Source organism: Theobroma umbraticum, unplaced genomic scaffold (assembly GCF_002168275.2).
Source record: "Theobroma umbraticum cultivar Fairchild unplaced genomic scaffold, ASM216827v3 scaffold_50.0, whole genome shotgun sequence".
In the NCBI taxonomy this organism is placed as follows: domain Eukaryota; kingdom Viridiplantae; phylum Streptophyta; class Magnoliopsida; order Malvales; family Malvaceae; genus Theobroma; species Theobroma umbraticum.
In genome coordinates, this window is record NW_018397261.1 from 598,648 (window position 1) to 614,793 (window position 16,146).

The 16,146-nt window shown below is 33.8% G+C and overlaps 2 protein-coding genes across 2 annotated transcripts; one reads left to right on the forward strand and one right to left on the reverse strand.

Moving 5' to 3' along the window:
- Positions 1-1,023: 1,023 nt before the first annotated feature.
- LOC110418800 (microtubule-associated futsch-like protein) lies at positions 1,024-3,783 on the forward strand. The gene is made up of 6 exons (XM_021431628.2): positions 1,024-1,217; positions 1,318-1,423; positions 1,936-2,290; positions 2,674-3,145; positions 3,225-3,280; positions 3,453-3,783. The coding sequence occupies exons 1-6, from the start codon at positions 1,172-1,174 to the stop codon at positions 3,495-3,497; spliced, it is 1,080 nt and encodes a 359-aa protein (XP_021287303.1). The 5' UTR covers positions 1,024-1,171; the 3' UTR covers positions 3,498-3,783.
- Positions 3,784-5,214: 1,431 nt separating this feature from the next.
- Positions 5,215-11,251, reverse strand: UBC3 (ubiquitin-conjugating enzyme 3). The gene is made up of 6 exons (XM_089783726.1): positions 11,010-11,251; positions 10,408-10,541; positions 10,245-10,270; positions 7,027-7,116; positions 6,841-6,929; positions 5,215-5,605 (listed from the first exon to the last, which is right to left on the reverse strand). Exons 2-6 carry the CDS (start codon positions 10,530-10,532, stop codon positions 5,477-5,479), a joined length of 459 nt encoding a protein of 152 aa, XP_089639852.1. The 5' UTR covers positions 10,533-10,541; positions 11,010-11,251; the 3' UTR covers positions 5,215-5,476.
- Between the last annotated feature and the right edge of the window lie 4,895 nt (positions 11,252-16,146).

Below are 16,146 nucleotides of genomic sequence, written 5' to 3' on the forward strand. Positions count from 1 at the left end.
TTAGAAGAGTACATTATAATGTTTGATTGGAAAGGAACAAGGCCAAAGAGGGTCGGGATGATTTGGAAAAAAAAAACTTTCCTTTTATAAAAGGAAATGTACCTTCCCTTGGTGATAAAAGAGAATGACATTCTCTTTGTCCATTGTAATCACATTATAATAGAAAGACTTTATCATGTGTTTTAGACAAAACTATAATTATAACGTGATTACATTTATTTAGAATGTAACATATAACATATCAAACATTATTTAAAAATTTTAATTAAACATAATAAAAGAAGAATGATTTAATTAACTTTTTTAAAATAGTTTTAGAGATTCTTTTGTAGATATTATAACTATTGATTACGGTAAAGATCATATTCCATTCGACAACTTGGTAATTTGTTGATAAGTTTCACCGAAAGAGTTTTGTGTCGATGCCAGCAGCTAATGAGACCAAACCCCAAATCCTAAGCCCAACAAGCATTAAAGAAAGTTGGGCCCACAGGGGCCACATAAACACATGTCCGGTGCCCATGCAGAGTGAGGACAAAAGTTTGAGGATTGGACCCACAAACAATATTAAAGATTAACATCCCATCTTAACCGTTCATAGCGGTTTTCCAACACGGCCTTATGGTTGTTTTCGTTTTGAATTTTGAAATTTCGAATTTGCGATCGTTTCCTTTCCCCTGCCTGGGTGTGGCGCGTGGGTCCCATTTCCAGCTCCCCCTGGGCCCTGCTGTTCAAAGTACCCCCTACGATCACTCATCATCTAACCCCACTCTCACTGCTACTGACAAATGTTACTCTCCTTGTATCATTGCCACCTGTGTTCTAAAACGGCCATTGGAACAGCGGTTTTCTCATATTGTAGGACGAGGAGCGTGGAAAAGAACAGGTGTCGCACAAGTAGAGCGAGTAGATGACAGATTTGATCCCAGGGAGTGGTTGAACTGCGATGTTTCGAAAATTTTAAAGGGTTTTTTTTAATGTTTTTCTGGTTACTTAAATTTTCCCGCTCGAAAGAGGAGAGTCAAAAGCACAGCAGTGAACCATCTTTAAGGTTAAAAGAAAGGGAAAAAAAAATCGTTATAAAATCCGATTCTGGGCTCCTTTGTTCCTTAGAAAACCAAGAATTCAAGAATTTCTGTTTGAGAAAAATCTTCTAAGAGACAAATCGATCATGGAGGAGCCTGTCAAAGAGCAACCGCATTCTGCTCCTTTTGCTGGTTCATTTCTGCCTTAGTTTCTTTAGGTTTTCCTTGGCTTTTAAAGGTTTTTTTTTTTTTTTACGGATTTTAATTCTTTTTTTTTTTGGGAATATTTCAGGGAGTGCAGGGAAGTCGAAGCTACGGTATCCTCTCCGATCCTCGATGAAATCAAAGGAGGAGAAGCCTCTGGCGGGTGATTTGTCCAATTCTTCTTCATCCAGAAGGTATTCAAATTCTATAATTCTCAGTTTCATCTCTGTAGAATTCTATGTCGCACTTCCAGATTTAATATTCCATTAAAATTTCGTGCACAGAAAAGAAGGGTTAGGTGCGAAATAACTTGATATGTTTGGTGAAATCAAGAAAGAAAGTTAATATAGAATATGGGTTTTGTAAAGTAAATTCGTAATCTTTTCCTTTAAAAAATACGAAAGTTTCTATTCTGTGATTCAATCTGGTTTCTAGGTTTATTAATTGCCCTTTTTCTAGATATTGAAAGACGGGACAGACTTGCCTATGTAGTTGATAAGTACCATTGCCATTCGCATTAATTTTTTATTTATAAAAAATAAGTTCATTGCCCATTTATCATATAATGGCACTACGCTATGTTGCCTGTTGTTACTTAATAGTTTCTATAATTGGCAGTTACTGGTACTGGCAATCGCTACTATTTTATTGTTATTATCTTCTAAGTGCTAAATTGTTTTGGGTTTTATTTGTATGGCATTCTTAGGGGGAGAGCAACACCAAGTGTGAGTAAGAGTGTGGGTGTTCTTGATCTTTCCAAGGAGAAATCTGCTAAGCCACCCAGAAGGCTCTCTATCCCAACCAAATCAACTGTCACACCATCTCCAAAATTTGTTGGGACAATCACTCCTATCTCTGAGGCTAGAGCCAAGAAATCTACCAATGTTCAGGGCAAAAGCGTCACACCTCTTTCTGACGCGTCTAGATCAGCAACTCGAAGGAGGTTCAGCGTGCTGTCATCAGCTTCATATTGGCTGTCGCAGATTAAGCTCTCTGAATCAGCTTCTAAGCACTCAGTCTCACTTGGGTTTTTCAAACTTGCCTTAGAGGCTGGTTGTGAGGTATGCTGATTCATATGCTTTCGTCAGTTCACTTTGCATGCTTGTGCTGTGAATTTGGGGTTTGTTGGTTTGCTGCATCAAAGTTCTTGCTGAAATTATTGCGTCATCTTTTGTATTCTGTACTTCTGATTCAACTATTTCAATTTTTCTTTTGGCTTTTGTTATTTATCATGTTTCTGATTTTAATTTTCAGCCTACATCCTTAGCAATTGTTGTAAATTTCTCTGGTCGCACATTATATATATAGTCATAGTGGCTTATGGACTTTAATATATTAGATTTATTGTTTACTTTTGTCTATTTGAAGATGCAATACAAGTTCTTGGGATTGAATTCTAACCTATTTCTGTATTTTCTCTTGCTCATTGTAACTCCGAATCCAGCCCCTTCAGAGAATGCGTGATGAGCTTAGATCCTATTTACGTCGCCATAATCTTGGTGAAAATGATGAAGCTATAATGGAACTACTTAAAAGCTATAATGTTTCAGAAAATTCAGATCAACCACAGGTGTCCGAAACCTTTTCTCAATTGCCTGAGGAGGGGACTCGGTCATCTGATGACGAGGTTCACAGCGTTTCTTCTGTAGTGGGATCTAGGAAACTGAAACCCAAGTCCTTGAATACTGATGCTGCTCACGTTTCATCAGTTGCCGAATCAGCAAAAGAGGCTACCCCAAAGACTAATCCTGTAACCAGGAATAGGGCTTTGAATAAGAACAGTTCAAATTCAAGGTCTGTTTCTGACACTGGGAGTCGTAAGGTTCAGAAGAAAACTCAGAAGACAACCAGGCAAGAGCCTGTTAAAGGAAAGGACAGGACTAAGAGACATGGGATCAAATCAGCTAACGAAGAAGGCAAGTGTGCAGATAAATTTCATGTATAGCATCCGTGCCTTTGGGTGCATGACTTATGCATTTGCAATTTTATTTACAGGTCAAGTTAGCCCTACAGCTGCAGGTGAGACTGCTGAAGAGGACAAAGAAAATATGGTAAGAGTTCTTAAGGGAACAGACTAATAATATATTGAGCATACTGCCCTACACTCTTTAACGTTGCTATAGCCCCAAATTTGCAAGGTTTGAACAAGTTTGGAGGGCAGTGATAATGACGCCTGATTTTTACCTTCACATGCTACTGACTATTGATCTCCTTACTTTACAGGATGCTCCTTTGACAGAAGAAATCAGCGCGACTGGAGAGATGTAGGCAGTGTGGTGCGCAAATATGCTAAACCATATTTGTTTCCATCCCCAGCTGGATTCCTTTTTGTTAATCGTGGTTGTGATATCATATGTATAGGGGTTAAAGTGAAGTGTTCCAATCTGGTGTGAAGTCAAGACCTCCTGTGTTTTTTCTTGGGTTGTTGCTTTAAACTGGAATTGTTTGTGTCTAGTATTATACAAGGACTTGGGATACAAAATTGTATCAAATCATTCCAACTTATTCGTTGTTTTCGAGGATATGATTGACACAAAAGCTTGTTTGATCTGAATCTGTTCAAGGCACGTCAGAATTATTACCATGATCCATTGGCAAGCAGTAACTATCCAAGTCCCAAGGGGACAGAAGATCCAAGTCAAACCCATTAACCTAAAACCAAAGGATACAAAGCAAACCCATTAATTAAGCCAACGGCATCTGAGATTTTCGATGTAGCAATAATTCAGTCCCACGATTTACAAGAAACGAGTGCCCGGGCCAACAGTAATAATAACATAAAAGACTGGAAGAAAAAAGAATTAGGCATGAATGGGAGAGAAAGAATTACAGGAGGAATACATAGTCGAAGAAGAAAACGAACCAAGTGTGGGTGGGAGTTCAATCGGAGTGAGAGGCATCGTCGTCGCTGGAATCAGAGAGAGGGTGATGGGGAGGATCAAAGCATAGGTAGCGCCATAAAGAGTCTGCAAGGCGGCAAAGATGACGGAGCGGAAGGCAGAGGAGATGCAAGACTTGGTCGCTGCTTAAGCGCTCCGGGTTACAGGCTATGTATTGGCATACGTTTGCTGACACGTTGGCTACTGTCACCACCACCGAGCTGTTTAACACCATCCCCTTTTCTCTCTCTCTCTTTCTTTTTTTTTTTTTTTTCTGTCCCGTCTCGGCTTTGAGCCAACCTCTGTGTCTTATTTTGTTCTCTGGTCTTTATATGAGTTGTTCGTTACTGCTTGGTTCATATCATAACAGAGTGAAACTACGTCGTGTTATGATTATCCATTCTCTCATAATTAGCGGAGACGAGCCCTGTATTAAGAGTAGTGACTTGTTTCCTTGTATCATGTATCATGTGTTGTCGTCTCACATCATCGTCTCTTTGCTTTTAAATTTTTCCCATTTTTCTCGTACAAACAATTCATTTCCGCATCTAGTATCAGCTGCAGCTGCAACTCCTTAAAATACGATTTGGGTACACCCTCAGAGAGTCCCGAGGGAATTGAACCCTCTGAACGGGTACTACTTGGTTTGACCAAAAAATAATCCTCTTCATTGTCCAATTATCATCCGTGAACTGAAAACTGATAAACATATATAGCACGTGAGAAGAGCTGCAGAGGATAACCCTATCCTGGAATTCGTCCTATCAAAAACCATATCTCCTTTGGATGAGTACGAATTGCTGAAACTATTTATCAAACATGTAACCCTAACATCATTTTCAAAGCAGCAGCACGCTATAGGCATCAGGTAAAGCAACATGTGATACTAATAAGTGCTTTACCTCTCCTTTACTCATTTACCTTCCTTGAATGTGAGAAAAGGAATCTGCACCTCTCATACTTTTCTCGTGACTACTACAAATAAATGCTATGTGAGCATCCAAACCCACAATAAAAATATGGAAGTTGGTCTGCAACTATCACCGATGACAATCAATAAGCTCGCTAAGCATCATGCTTCTCTCCCAATGAGTAGAATGCTTGCGTTTGGGACAAAAGCAACCAGATATTTATATAGAAGCATAAAGTTCATGATGGTTCAATGCAAATAGATACATGAATGCCATTTTACACAGGCATGAAGACACACGAAGCAAAATGTCTTGAGCATGATGTCGATCAAATACCCCTAATATCCATTTCTAAAGGGAACACGAGTGGGAGTTCAGGATAAAGTTGATGGGTCCCGACAGCAATTCTACCATAACATCAAACCTTAAAACCCCACTGCCCCACTACTGCATGGAGTTAGTCTGCTGTCCAGCTCTGCTCCACAATCTCCCTTACTCTTCGGTTGTACTCACGCTTGTTCTCACTAAACATCCTAGCAGCTTCTGAGTTTGCAGGTGAGTTTGGGTTGGGATCACACAGCAATGACTGCAATAGAGGAATGATAGTTACAATCATGTAGTTCATAACACACACACACACAAGGACACAAACACAGCTAAATTCACCTATTTCAATGAATGTAAATGAAAAATTAAAGCACCATTTTGTTCTAAGCTTATGCAGAACCACACTACGAGTAAATATTGAACCCCTTACTCAAGATCGCCAGTTCAAACAATTATTTGTCAAAATAAAAAAAACAAAACTATTAAACCAAAAATAATCTTGGCTGAAAGAAAAGAAATGCAGGGGAAAAAGAAAGAAAATGCTATGTAATGCAAACAACTTTTGCTGCATCCCACATAGCTAGAATTTAAGCCCTCAAGACAGGGCAAGTTTGAGAATTGAGATATAATAATCCAATCCAGCATCAATTGCACATACTCTCATGTATCTGAATATTGATTTGCCAGGAAAACCTTGCTTTTTGCACACCAGAACTTTACAAATCACCACTGTCCTCCTACAAAGAGGACAAACTTGGTTTCTACTATTCCCTTTTCTTTCTCTCACATAGGTTTGGGATATTAAATTTCATAAAAATGATAAATGGACAGTTGGAAACTTCGAAAAGCTCCAAAGAATCTACAAAAATTACACAACATACGTTCCAGTAAAAAAATAATTAAACAACATAAGGACTGACGGCAGCAACAGGAGTAAACCTGATTGCATTTAAGGAACCAAAACCAGGGCATTCAGGTTTATGGTGAAATAATTTTTATACTTGATTTATTGGTCAAGGTTTTTTTTTTATCAAAAAATTGAATTTAAGCTCATTGGTTTAATAAAAAATATTAATCTAATATATTATTATGATAGATTGCTAGATGTTAATTATTGTTCTTTCAACTATTAAAACTTTAATCATACAACAAAACTCATTATTTGTAATCACAATGAAAAGGCATTATAAGTCTGTTTCAAAACTGGCTAGGTAAATTTCATGGATCCTAAGTGATGAATTGATTCTAAATCCTCCAAAATTTTCTTATCCAAAAATATGAACATATGAAAAACAAACACATTTAGCTTTATCAAAAAATTCCATCATCTTCATCTTATCTAAAAATAGGAAAGCAGAGAAGGCAGCATGCTCCTGCTTCAACTAAGTTTTTCATTTTACATGATCTATGCAGTAGCACTTCTTCCTTCAATAGTCTCATAATATTAGATGAATGACAATTATATCCATACTGTGAATAGGTTTTCCACTATACCTGGATGGATGTGAGAATAGCTGCTACATCATATATAGGACTCCATTGGTTCTGTAAAATGTCCAAACAAATACTTCCATCGGCATAAACTAAAAAGGTTGAATAGGTTTAAGTCAGAAACCATAAATGGAACAATATTGACTGTTATAGAAGAAAAATATTACAGTAGTTCCAATTAGAACTTACTATTTGGATGAAACATTCGGGAAACAAATCTCACTGTTGGAGGCTTGTTTGGATAATCCTCAGTGAATTGAAGAGTCAACTTGAACGTGCCTGAAGAACTCAAAAAGATACGTCATTTCACTTAGGTCCAAAGTGTTAAAATTACATTAGGATTATTAAACACTCAAGATGCAATCACTCAACAAAAGAATGCCACTGGTCTGTAGTTCTATCATCTGTTATAAACGAACAACTTGCCCAGCCTTCTCCAACTAGATTTTGAAGTCATCGTAATACTGCTGAAGGGAAAGGCCTCCAGAAGTAAATTAACAAAAAAGACCCTCATCACCTTCCAGCTTCCCACTAAACCTTCAACAAATGTTGATGCTATTATCTGCTCCCTTTATTTTCACCTCAGTAGAAGACCATGAGTGAAAATTAACAGGGAAATAATTTTTCAGCTAAAGTTATCTTTTTTTCCTTATCAAGCTACTTCCACCTATCTCATATCAAGACTAGCGACAGAGAGTGCCCCATTACAAGCACTGTCGTAGCCTTGGCAGAAACAGCATTCCAAATTTTTTTTTTTAAAAAAAATGGCAAACATGAACACAAATCCCAAATCTGTACAGTCATCACTACATTGTTGCTTTTACTTTGAAAAACATACAGATACTTGAAACACAATGACACCATGCATGTTCAGAATAAAAATCCACAGAGAAACTTGCAATAAACAAACCCTTTTGCCATTTTAATGATGACACAACCGTACACCATTGGGATTGGTAATATTAGCTACTGCCATCCAGACCACAATCTATGCTTAACATTGCTGATTGGTCTCAATGAAGCATGTGTTAGAAAGCTATGGCAATGGCACACAGATTCATTGCTGCTAATAGTTCGAATGCATACACTTGGGAAGCACAAAGAAGAAAAAAGTAAAAGAAAATCAGAATCACCATATGGAAAGCAGCTACGTTGCTCCACTCTTCATTTTCCTAAAATACCCATGTCAAGACACATATTAGATTCCTGATGGAGAATGCAATTATGCTAGTTGAGGGATTGAGGTATCTAGGTCTTTATATTAGAATTTACTGATTGGATTGTAATTCTTACATATATTTAGGCAATTTTACATTATTAAGTTATTTTATATTAATTAGTATTTTAATTTTTCAATGATTGGTTTTAGGGTTACGTTTGATATTTTTTCATTTGATTAGGGTTTTGCACTTAGTTATAAATACCTATGTTATTTTAGTTTTAAGAATGTTTTGAACAATGAATATTGGACATATTGATTATTGACATTTTCTCCCTCTATTGATTCTTTTGGTTTTTCTCCCCTTATGCCTCTATTCCTCCCTAATTGCTTCTATCTATTTCTAATTTTCCCTTTAAATTTCTATTGTTTATCTCTTTCCCCTACTTGCTCTACATCAATTGGTATTAGAGCAGGACAAGATCTGCATCATTTGTACACCTTCACAAACACCATCCTGTCACCTCAGCATCATTTGTCCACCTTCTGCAATGCCAGCACCACCAGTCAGAATTCTGCCATGTCAGTGTCACTTGTCAGTCTTCTACCACATCAGCTTTGACTGTGCCACATCACCAATTTTTCAGAACCTCTAGATTTGCTAATTTTGACATCCTGATTCCAATTTTGATGCACATTTTCCAATATTCAGCGTCTACAGGTCAAATTTTAATGGATCATTTTCAGAAATCATTATTTTGAGCTGACATAATTACTTTGGAGCAAAATGAGAGGTTGGAAGAAGATATTCATGAAGCTACTTTCCACTTACAAGAGTTGATTGCTTTGAGAGTTAGATATGGCTTTGAAAAACTTTATCCTTCAGTTTTATGAATATCATAATTTCAAAGATTATATACTAAACAAATATTTGAAAATCAGAGATTAAAGTTTACATGTGAAGAATTGATGGGAGTAAAATATGAATTTGGAATAGTATTTAATCAATCGGGAAAAAGTCGAAAATCTTTTGATTCTTCTGCAAGTTCATTTTCTCAAACATGTTTCTAAAATGTGTCTGAGAAGAAAGATCCTATTACAATTACTATTGTACCTGTCAAAAAGGAAGTTGAGGAAAAACATATTGAATATGTTAAAGTTGTAGACACATCCCCTATGTTTTAGGCCAAAGAGAGCAATTTTGTTGAAGAGGGATTAAGAGATAAGATGCATGAGGTATAATCTGCTGAGTTATTTGAACATGATTTTCTTAAAGTTGAAAATGTGGAGAATGAGAGTGCTGGATCTACAGCTTTCGAAATTAAACTTGTAGCTGTCCACGCAACTAAAGAGTTTGTTCAAGTGTTGTCTAGTGAAGATCTTTCATCTGCTGACTTTATTCTTCCGATTCATGAGATTACATTGACTTGCTGGAAATTTCTTATACTTCAATTTTTCAAAACTCGAGGATGAGTTTTCTCCAATCAGGGGAGAATGATGGAGGATGCAATTATGCTGGTTAAGGGGTTAAGTTATCTAGGACTTAATATTTGTACTTACAAATTTAACTGTAATCTTACATATATTTGGTTATTTTATATTAATTAGTACATTTTTTTTCAATTATTAGGGTTTTAAGGTCATATCTGGTATTTTGCATTTTATTAGGGTTTTGGTTCAGTTATAAATACCTATGTTATTTTAGTTTTAGGGAAGTTTTGGAAAATGAATATTTGAGATACTACTTATTTAGATTTTAACCCTTTATTGATTCTTCTGGTTTTTCACCCCTTATTCTTCTGTTTCTCCCCTCATATCCTCAGTTCCTCCCAAATTGCTTCTATCTATTTCTGATTTTCCCTCTAAATTTCTATTGTCTATCTCTTTCCCTTACTTCTGCTTCATCAACTCCTCAAAGTGAAACCTATTTGTGATGGATGCATAACCGTGTCTCACATCTGTACTGAGTCAGAGCATCATAAGTTGGAGTAACAACCAAAACCCAGAAAATAAAACTACACCATTTTGCATCAGAAATTTATTTCTGTGATAAGAATTAAGAATATGCCATAAAGTTACAGTGGGGATACAAAATAATTATTAAAAACCCATATATCACATCGGTAATGAAGTCATCTAAAAGTATGTGTAACAAACAACATGAGATCCTATACACACATCTATCTGAAGCGGTAAAAAACACTGTACATGTTCTTTAAGTATAAGTTTGGGCACAAGGGTTACTCACCTCCATCCCATGGAGTATCATCTGGACTGCAACCCAAATCAGATAAGAAACCAGAATAGCTTATCGTACCATACTTAATATACTGATAAATGAGAAGAGGTAAAATAAATATTCTAAGCAAACTTGAAAGGAAAGAAAAGGTCATTTTTTTCCCCAAACTAACCCGAATATAACTGCATTCCAAAGCATTATATTGTTGTCTTGAGGTGCTCCACTGATACCTGCCGGTGGATCTTGTTGCAGCCTCTTAAAATCTCTCATTAGCCTCTTCCTTGCGGGAGTTGACATTGTCACCACCTACAACCAAAAAAAAAAAAAGAAAAAATTCTAAGCAATGAGCTTTTACAATCCAATTGATTGTTCTTTTCATCTTCTTTGATAACAACCACTGAAAACAAAAATAGCTTTTAAATTAATAATAACACAAGGGAAACAAACTCGCTCTTCTTTCATCTCTAAGCGAATTCAACTCTTAATTGAAGCTAAAGGGGTGAACTTTGTCACCTAAGATATCAAACATCTTGATTGTTTTATTTAAATTTCAAGTTTGCAGATTAAAATAAAGAAACCTTTTTTCTCAATTCAATCTAAAACTAAAAATGTCTCCTAAAAAAAAAAAAACAAAAGCAAGAAATTCATGGTTTACATCCAAACACCTAAATCCCAAAGCCAAACATAAAAATAACATATTTTCCTCACCTGGATCTACCGAAAAACAACGTATACAAATTAAGTTCATAAAAGATTTCACTAAACACATTTTACCTGGAAGCAAACGCTAAATGAGGAGAGAGGAAACCAGAGAAAGACACGGAGTTAGGGTTTGAATAGAAGCTGCAACTGATCGATTGAATTTCGATATAAAGATGAGGGAAAAGAAAAAGAATAGGGAAAAAAAATGGAAGGGATGAGTGGAGAGGAAAAAAAGAAGAAGAGAAAGTTAGAGAGAGAAAGAATCTACTAAGAAGGAAATTCCTCTGGGGAGGCTGCGGCCTCAGGCTCCTCCTTGTCCCCACTCTTCTCTCTCTCTCTCTCTATATATATATATCTGTATTTTTACTGTATTTTACCTTGGTATTAAATCATAGACAGTACGTATTTTGTTTTGCAAGGCTTTGCCAATCTATATTATTCATTATACAGCGAGATAAAGAGATATTAACTCATTTGGGATAAGATATGATATCAACTCAATCTCGTGAATTTACTACAAATTCATAACAAAATATTAATGCTGAAATTTATTAATATATAAGCTTTTGAGTCTTTTTAAATTGATTTTATTTTTTAAAATAATATATATTTTTTCATTAACATTAATACTATTTGTTCCATCTACTAGTAAATCAATCGATCTTCTTGATTGCACACAAACTTTAACTTATTGTCGTTGGAGACCATTGTTTAGCCACTAATTAATTTTAAGACTTAATTTCCCATCTCAAGTTGACATTTACCCTATCACCTTGAATTTGAAGAGTTGTCTTAACATAATCATATACCATTACAAGTCTATTAGACTATAATTATGATACTATTAGTTTGATTCTTACATATTATTGGTAATTTCTTTTATATATATATATTTGACATAAAAAAATGCATCTTCATTTTCCCTTATACATAAAAAATTTGATAGTGTAGAATTTCTGTCATGGAATCAAACAATTAGAATCAATTCAATATTGGTATAATATTTATTTTTTAAAAAGTATTTATTATTATAATGAAATAGAGATAATATACTATGAAAATTAACATATTAATCATCATACTTTAGTCCTAAGAAATGGACTTTCTGAAAATTGTTTTGAACTATGAACATAATGTCAAAAGTTTCAAGTTTATGACAAAACCTAACTAGTGTTTGAGTGGGTAAAAGTAAAATTCTTTTTTTTTTAAAGGATTAATTTCGATAATATAATTGATAAATAATGTTTTTATTATTTTATTATGTTGTTGATAATTACATGAATAGAGTAGTTATCCTTATGGATTGCATGATAAAATGGAAGCAAACACTAACAACTTATCTGATGTTTACTTTGAATTTTCTATCAACATCAAATTGTTGGCCTCATCATCTTGAAAATAGCAAGTAATTAGTGCAAATTTTCATTTTAGGATTTAATCTATTCTTTTTTAATTTCAAATTTCAAATGGGGCTGCAACATTTTCGATTTATTCATTTTTAAAAAATTACGGATAAAATTTACAATACTAAAAAAAAAATTATCTCTCTATATATATTCTAAAACTGTATGTGTTAAAAGTGTAAAGTAAGGAGAAAAAATTAGAATCCAATAGGAATTTAGATATAGATGCCTTGAAAGTGGATGGTGTGGTGGAGGAAGAGAAAATGCCATGTACCAGTTGATGAAGAGAATAAATCCTAACTAGGAATTGCTTACTTGATTATTGGAAAGATTCCACGCAGTGGAGTCCTTTGTTGATATGTATTCATACAAATGTCATCTATCTCTACGGAAAATAGATAATGAATATATGTATATAGCTACATAATTATACGCTCACTTTATTCCTTCTTATCCATTCCATTTGTGTAGAACCAATAATCAAGTTCAAAGTTCAATATTATGTCGGCAAAATGAACAAAAATTATCAAGGAATTACTGTAATGTAAGATGGTATTATAATCAAATATAATATGTGAGCGAAGAATGCATGCTAGTTGCTAGCGGTAGAAAGAGCTGAATACATGCCAGTTGCTAGTAGTCAACTGAGCTGGAGATAAAGGGGATTCGATCCTGTACCTCTCCCATGCAAAGCGAGCGCTCTGCCATTTGAGCTACATCCCCTGATTGATTTGTTCAACCACATGGGTGACAAATCACAGTAATCTTTTGGGCACTCTTATCTAAGTTAATTAAATACTACTACGCTAATGGCATGTTTAGTTCAATGAAATAGAATAAAATAGATATTTTGTGAAAATAGAATAAAGAAAGAATAAAATAAAAATGTTATCGTATAGTTTGGTTGATGAAATGAAATAAGGTAGGAACATCTATTAAGATTTATTACAATGTTTGGTTAGTAAAAATAATTTTGGAATGATAAAATGATAAGTGCTTAAAAGACAAAAGTAACTTTTATTATATAATTTTTTATTTTATTTTATTTTTAAGTATTAATAATTTATAATTTATTTAAAATACTAATAATTAATAATTTAAATATTAACATTTTTAAATATTAATTTTTTATAATTTAATTATTAATTTTTTTAAAATACTAATAATTTATTTATAATTTAAATATTATTATGATTAAAATATTAAAAATTTTAATTAATTTCCAAACTTAAAACATTAATTTATATAATATATAATTGAAAACATAAACTTTTTATTATAATAAGATTTATTTTCTAAAAAGTTAAAAATACCTTTTAGATAATTTAGTAAAATTTATACCAAAAAATAAAAACGTGTAATTTTTTTCCTTTTTAATCATTTAATTTATTTTCATTAAAATTTTAAAATTTTAAAAATTTAATAATTTATTACTAAAATATTAGTACAACCTTTTTATATTTTTCTTTATTTGTATTTTTTATTTTTTATTTATATTTTCAATAAAAATTTAATTTATTAATAATTTAATAAGTTAAATGTTAATATTTTTAAAATATTAATATGTTATTTATAATTTAAACATTATTATGATTAAAATATTAAAATATTAATAATTTCAAAATATTAAAATTATTTTCTTTTTTTCCTTATCCTTTTTTCTTCTCTACTAGTTGGCCACTAAAAATGCAGTCGACATAATGAAATGCCAATATGGCATACCATGTGGTCGGATTTAGCCGTTAGGGCGCCAAATCGATGCTTCTCATGGTGGGATCTGGTTAGAAATGTCAAATTTAGTTCTTCTTACGACGAAATAAGGCCATGGACCCCAAACCTGATGGCTCCTTGATCCGATCTTGCCAAAAAGAATTAGATCGATGCTTTTTGGCCATATTCGACTATAGAACCATCGTTGTCTGCCACTATCGTCGTTGCCTCTAGTGGTGAGGGAGGTTAGAGAGAGAAAGAGAGGTAAGAATGTGAAAAGGAAGAGAAAGAAGAAGGAAAAAAGAAAAGAAAAGGAAAGTATTTATTGGGTTGTAATTTTTCACATTTAAAAGGGATATTTTAATCTTATCAAATTTGAAAATTGCTCGCCCAACTATGGAATAGCAAATACCATAAGGGGCTTGGGTTTAGTTAAGCTTGAGTTTTAGCTATTTTGGAGGAATAGCTAATGCTCAATAATAGCTATTCCTTTAGGCAATTGTTTACTAAACGAGGGAACAAATAAAAAAGATAAAAATAAAAAGGGAATAGCTTAGTTATTCTTTGTACCAAACATGCTATAAACAGCACCTAAGTTAAACCTAAATACATTTATTCTCAAATAAAAAAAATATGTTTTATCACAACCTTGTCCCAAACCATGACCAACGTGAGAACTCAACAAGCTCAACCCACCAAGTCTACACAAGCCTTAAATATAATTCACTTGTGCAAGCCCTCATAAGGGTACTTAATCCATGGATAAAGATTTTTCTTTCATCTCATATCCTTATGTTCAAACATTTACAAATTTGCACAACCATGTGATATAAACATTCAACATGTATTTAAGTAGGCCATATACAAAATCATAACATATTCGCCAACTCGTGGCTAGGTCATGATATGCAACAACTAAGGCATATTCCATAACCCATACATAAGGACGTGTATATACAAATACATATGGTTATATGTTTAAAGCAACCAAGTGACCAATGACCAGATAACTAGCAAAGTGACTTGGGTAACAAGATGACTACCAAGTGCCATGATCTCGAACCTAACATACGAAGATCCCCTCGAAGTAACTATGATTCAGCTAGCTTTGGATCTAAAAACATGCAAGGTAAAAACAATGAGTAAAAACTCAATGAGGGATAATGAAGGGAATTAGCAATAACTGAGAGAGGGTTTATAAACAATGCACATTCACTTTGAAATCATACATGTTTCCATTCCAAATCTGTGATGCAATATCAATAGTTTTCTTTAACTCGTTACATTGACTGAAAATCAAGCCTTTCATGCTCAATAAAGTGCTAAACACGTAGGGAAGGCATTCTTTTGCACCAACTAAGCATTAGCCATCATTCAATCAAAGACAGAGCATAAGTATCGATATACTTGCCAATATATTGATAGATTTGACGTAAAATGTCCCCGAGGGATATCTAGTTAGACACGTTTTGATAGATTTTTCAATTTATCGATACTTCATTCATCAGTCTGCAAGTTTTTGCAATTTCCAACTATACAAACTCATTTTTATTTCAAGCTCTAGCTTGTTAACCCTCATTCTGGTATTTCAATCTCAATCAACTCATTCGTACACTCATAGCTTGGAGGAATTTATTCATCATCCCATTCAATATCCAACAAGGGAAATATTACCAAACTTGCTATTTTTACTTTAATTTCTCAATCTTTATTTAAAGGGATACTTTTAAACTTACCACTAGAAGCTGTTTACAACATGTCACTTAAGGTGAAACTTTAGTTAACATAGTACATGCTCACACATCCAATAATATTTATCGCTCTACCACAATCATAATGGCAACATTTCCAAACTTGCTATTTAATTAAGGGTTCACATTAATAGCCTAATGAAACATACTTTCACAAATTTCACACTTATTCAAGAGATTTCTAAGCACAGGATAGTGATATTTCTCTTTTGGTATCAAGGGAACACAATCTAGTACGTTTAGCCACTAACCTTATTTACAAGGATAGTAATATTTTCCCTTCACTATGATAATTCTATTTTATAGAACTGTTTTAGTCCAATTTTGTTATTAAATATTAGCTAA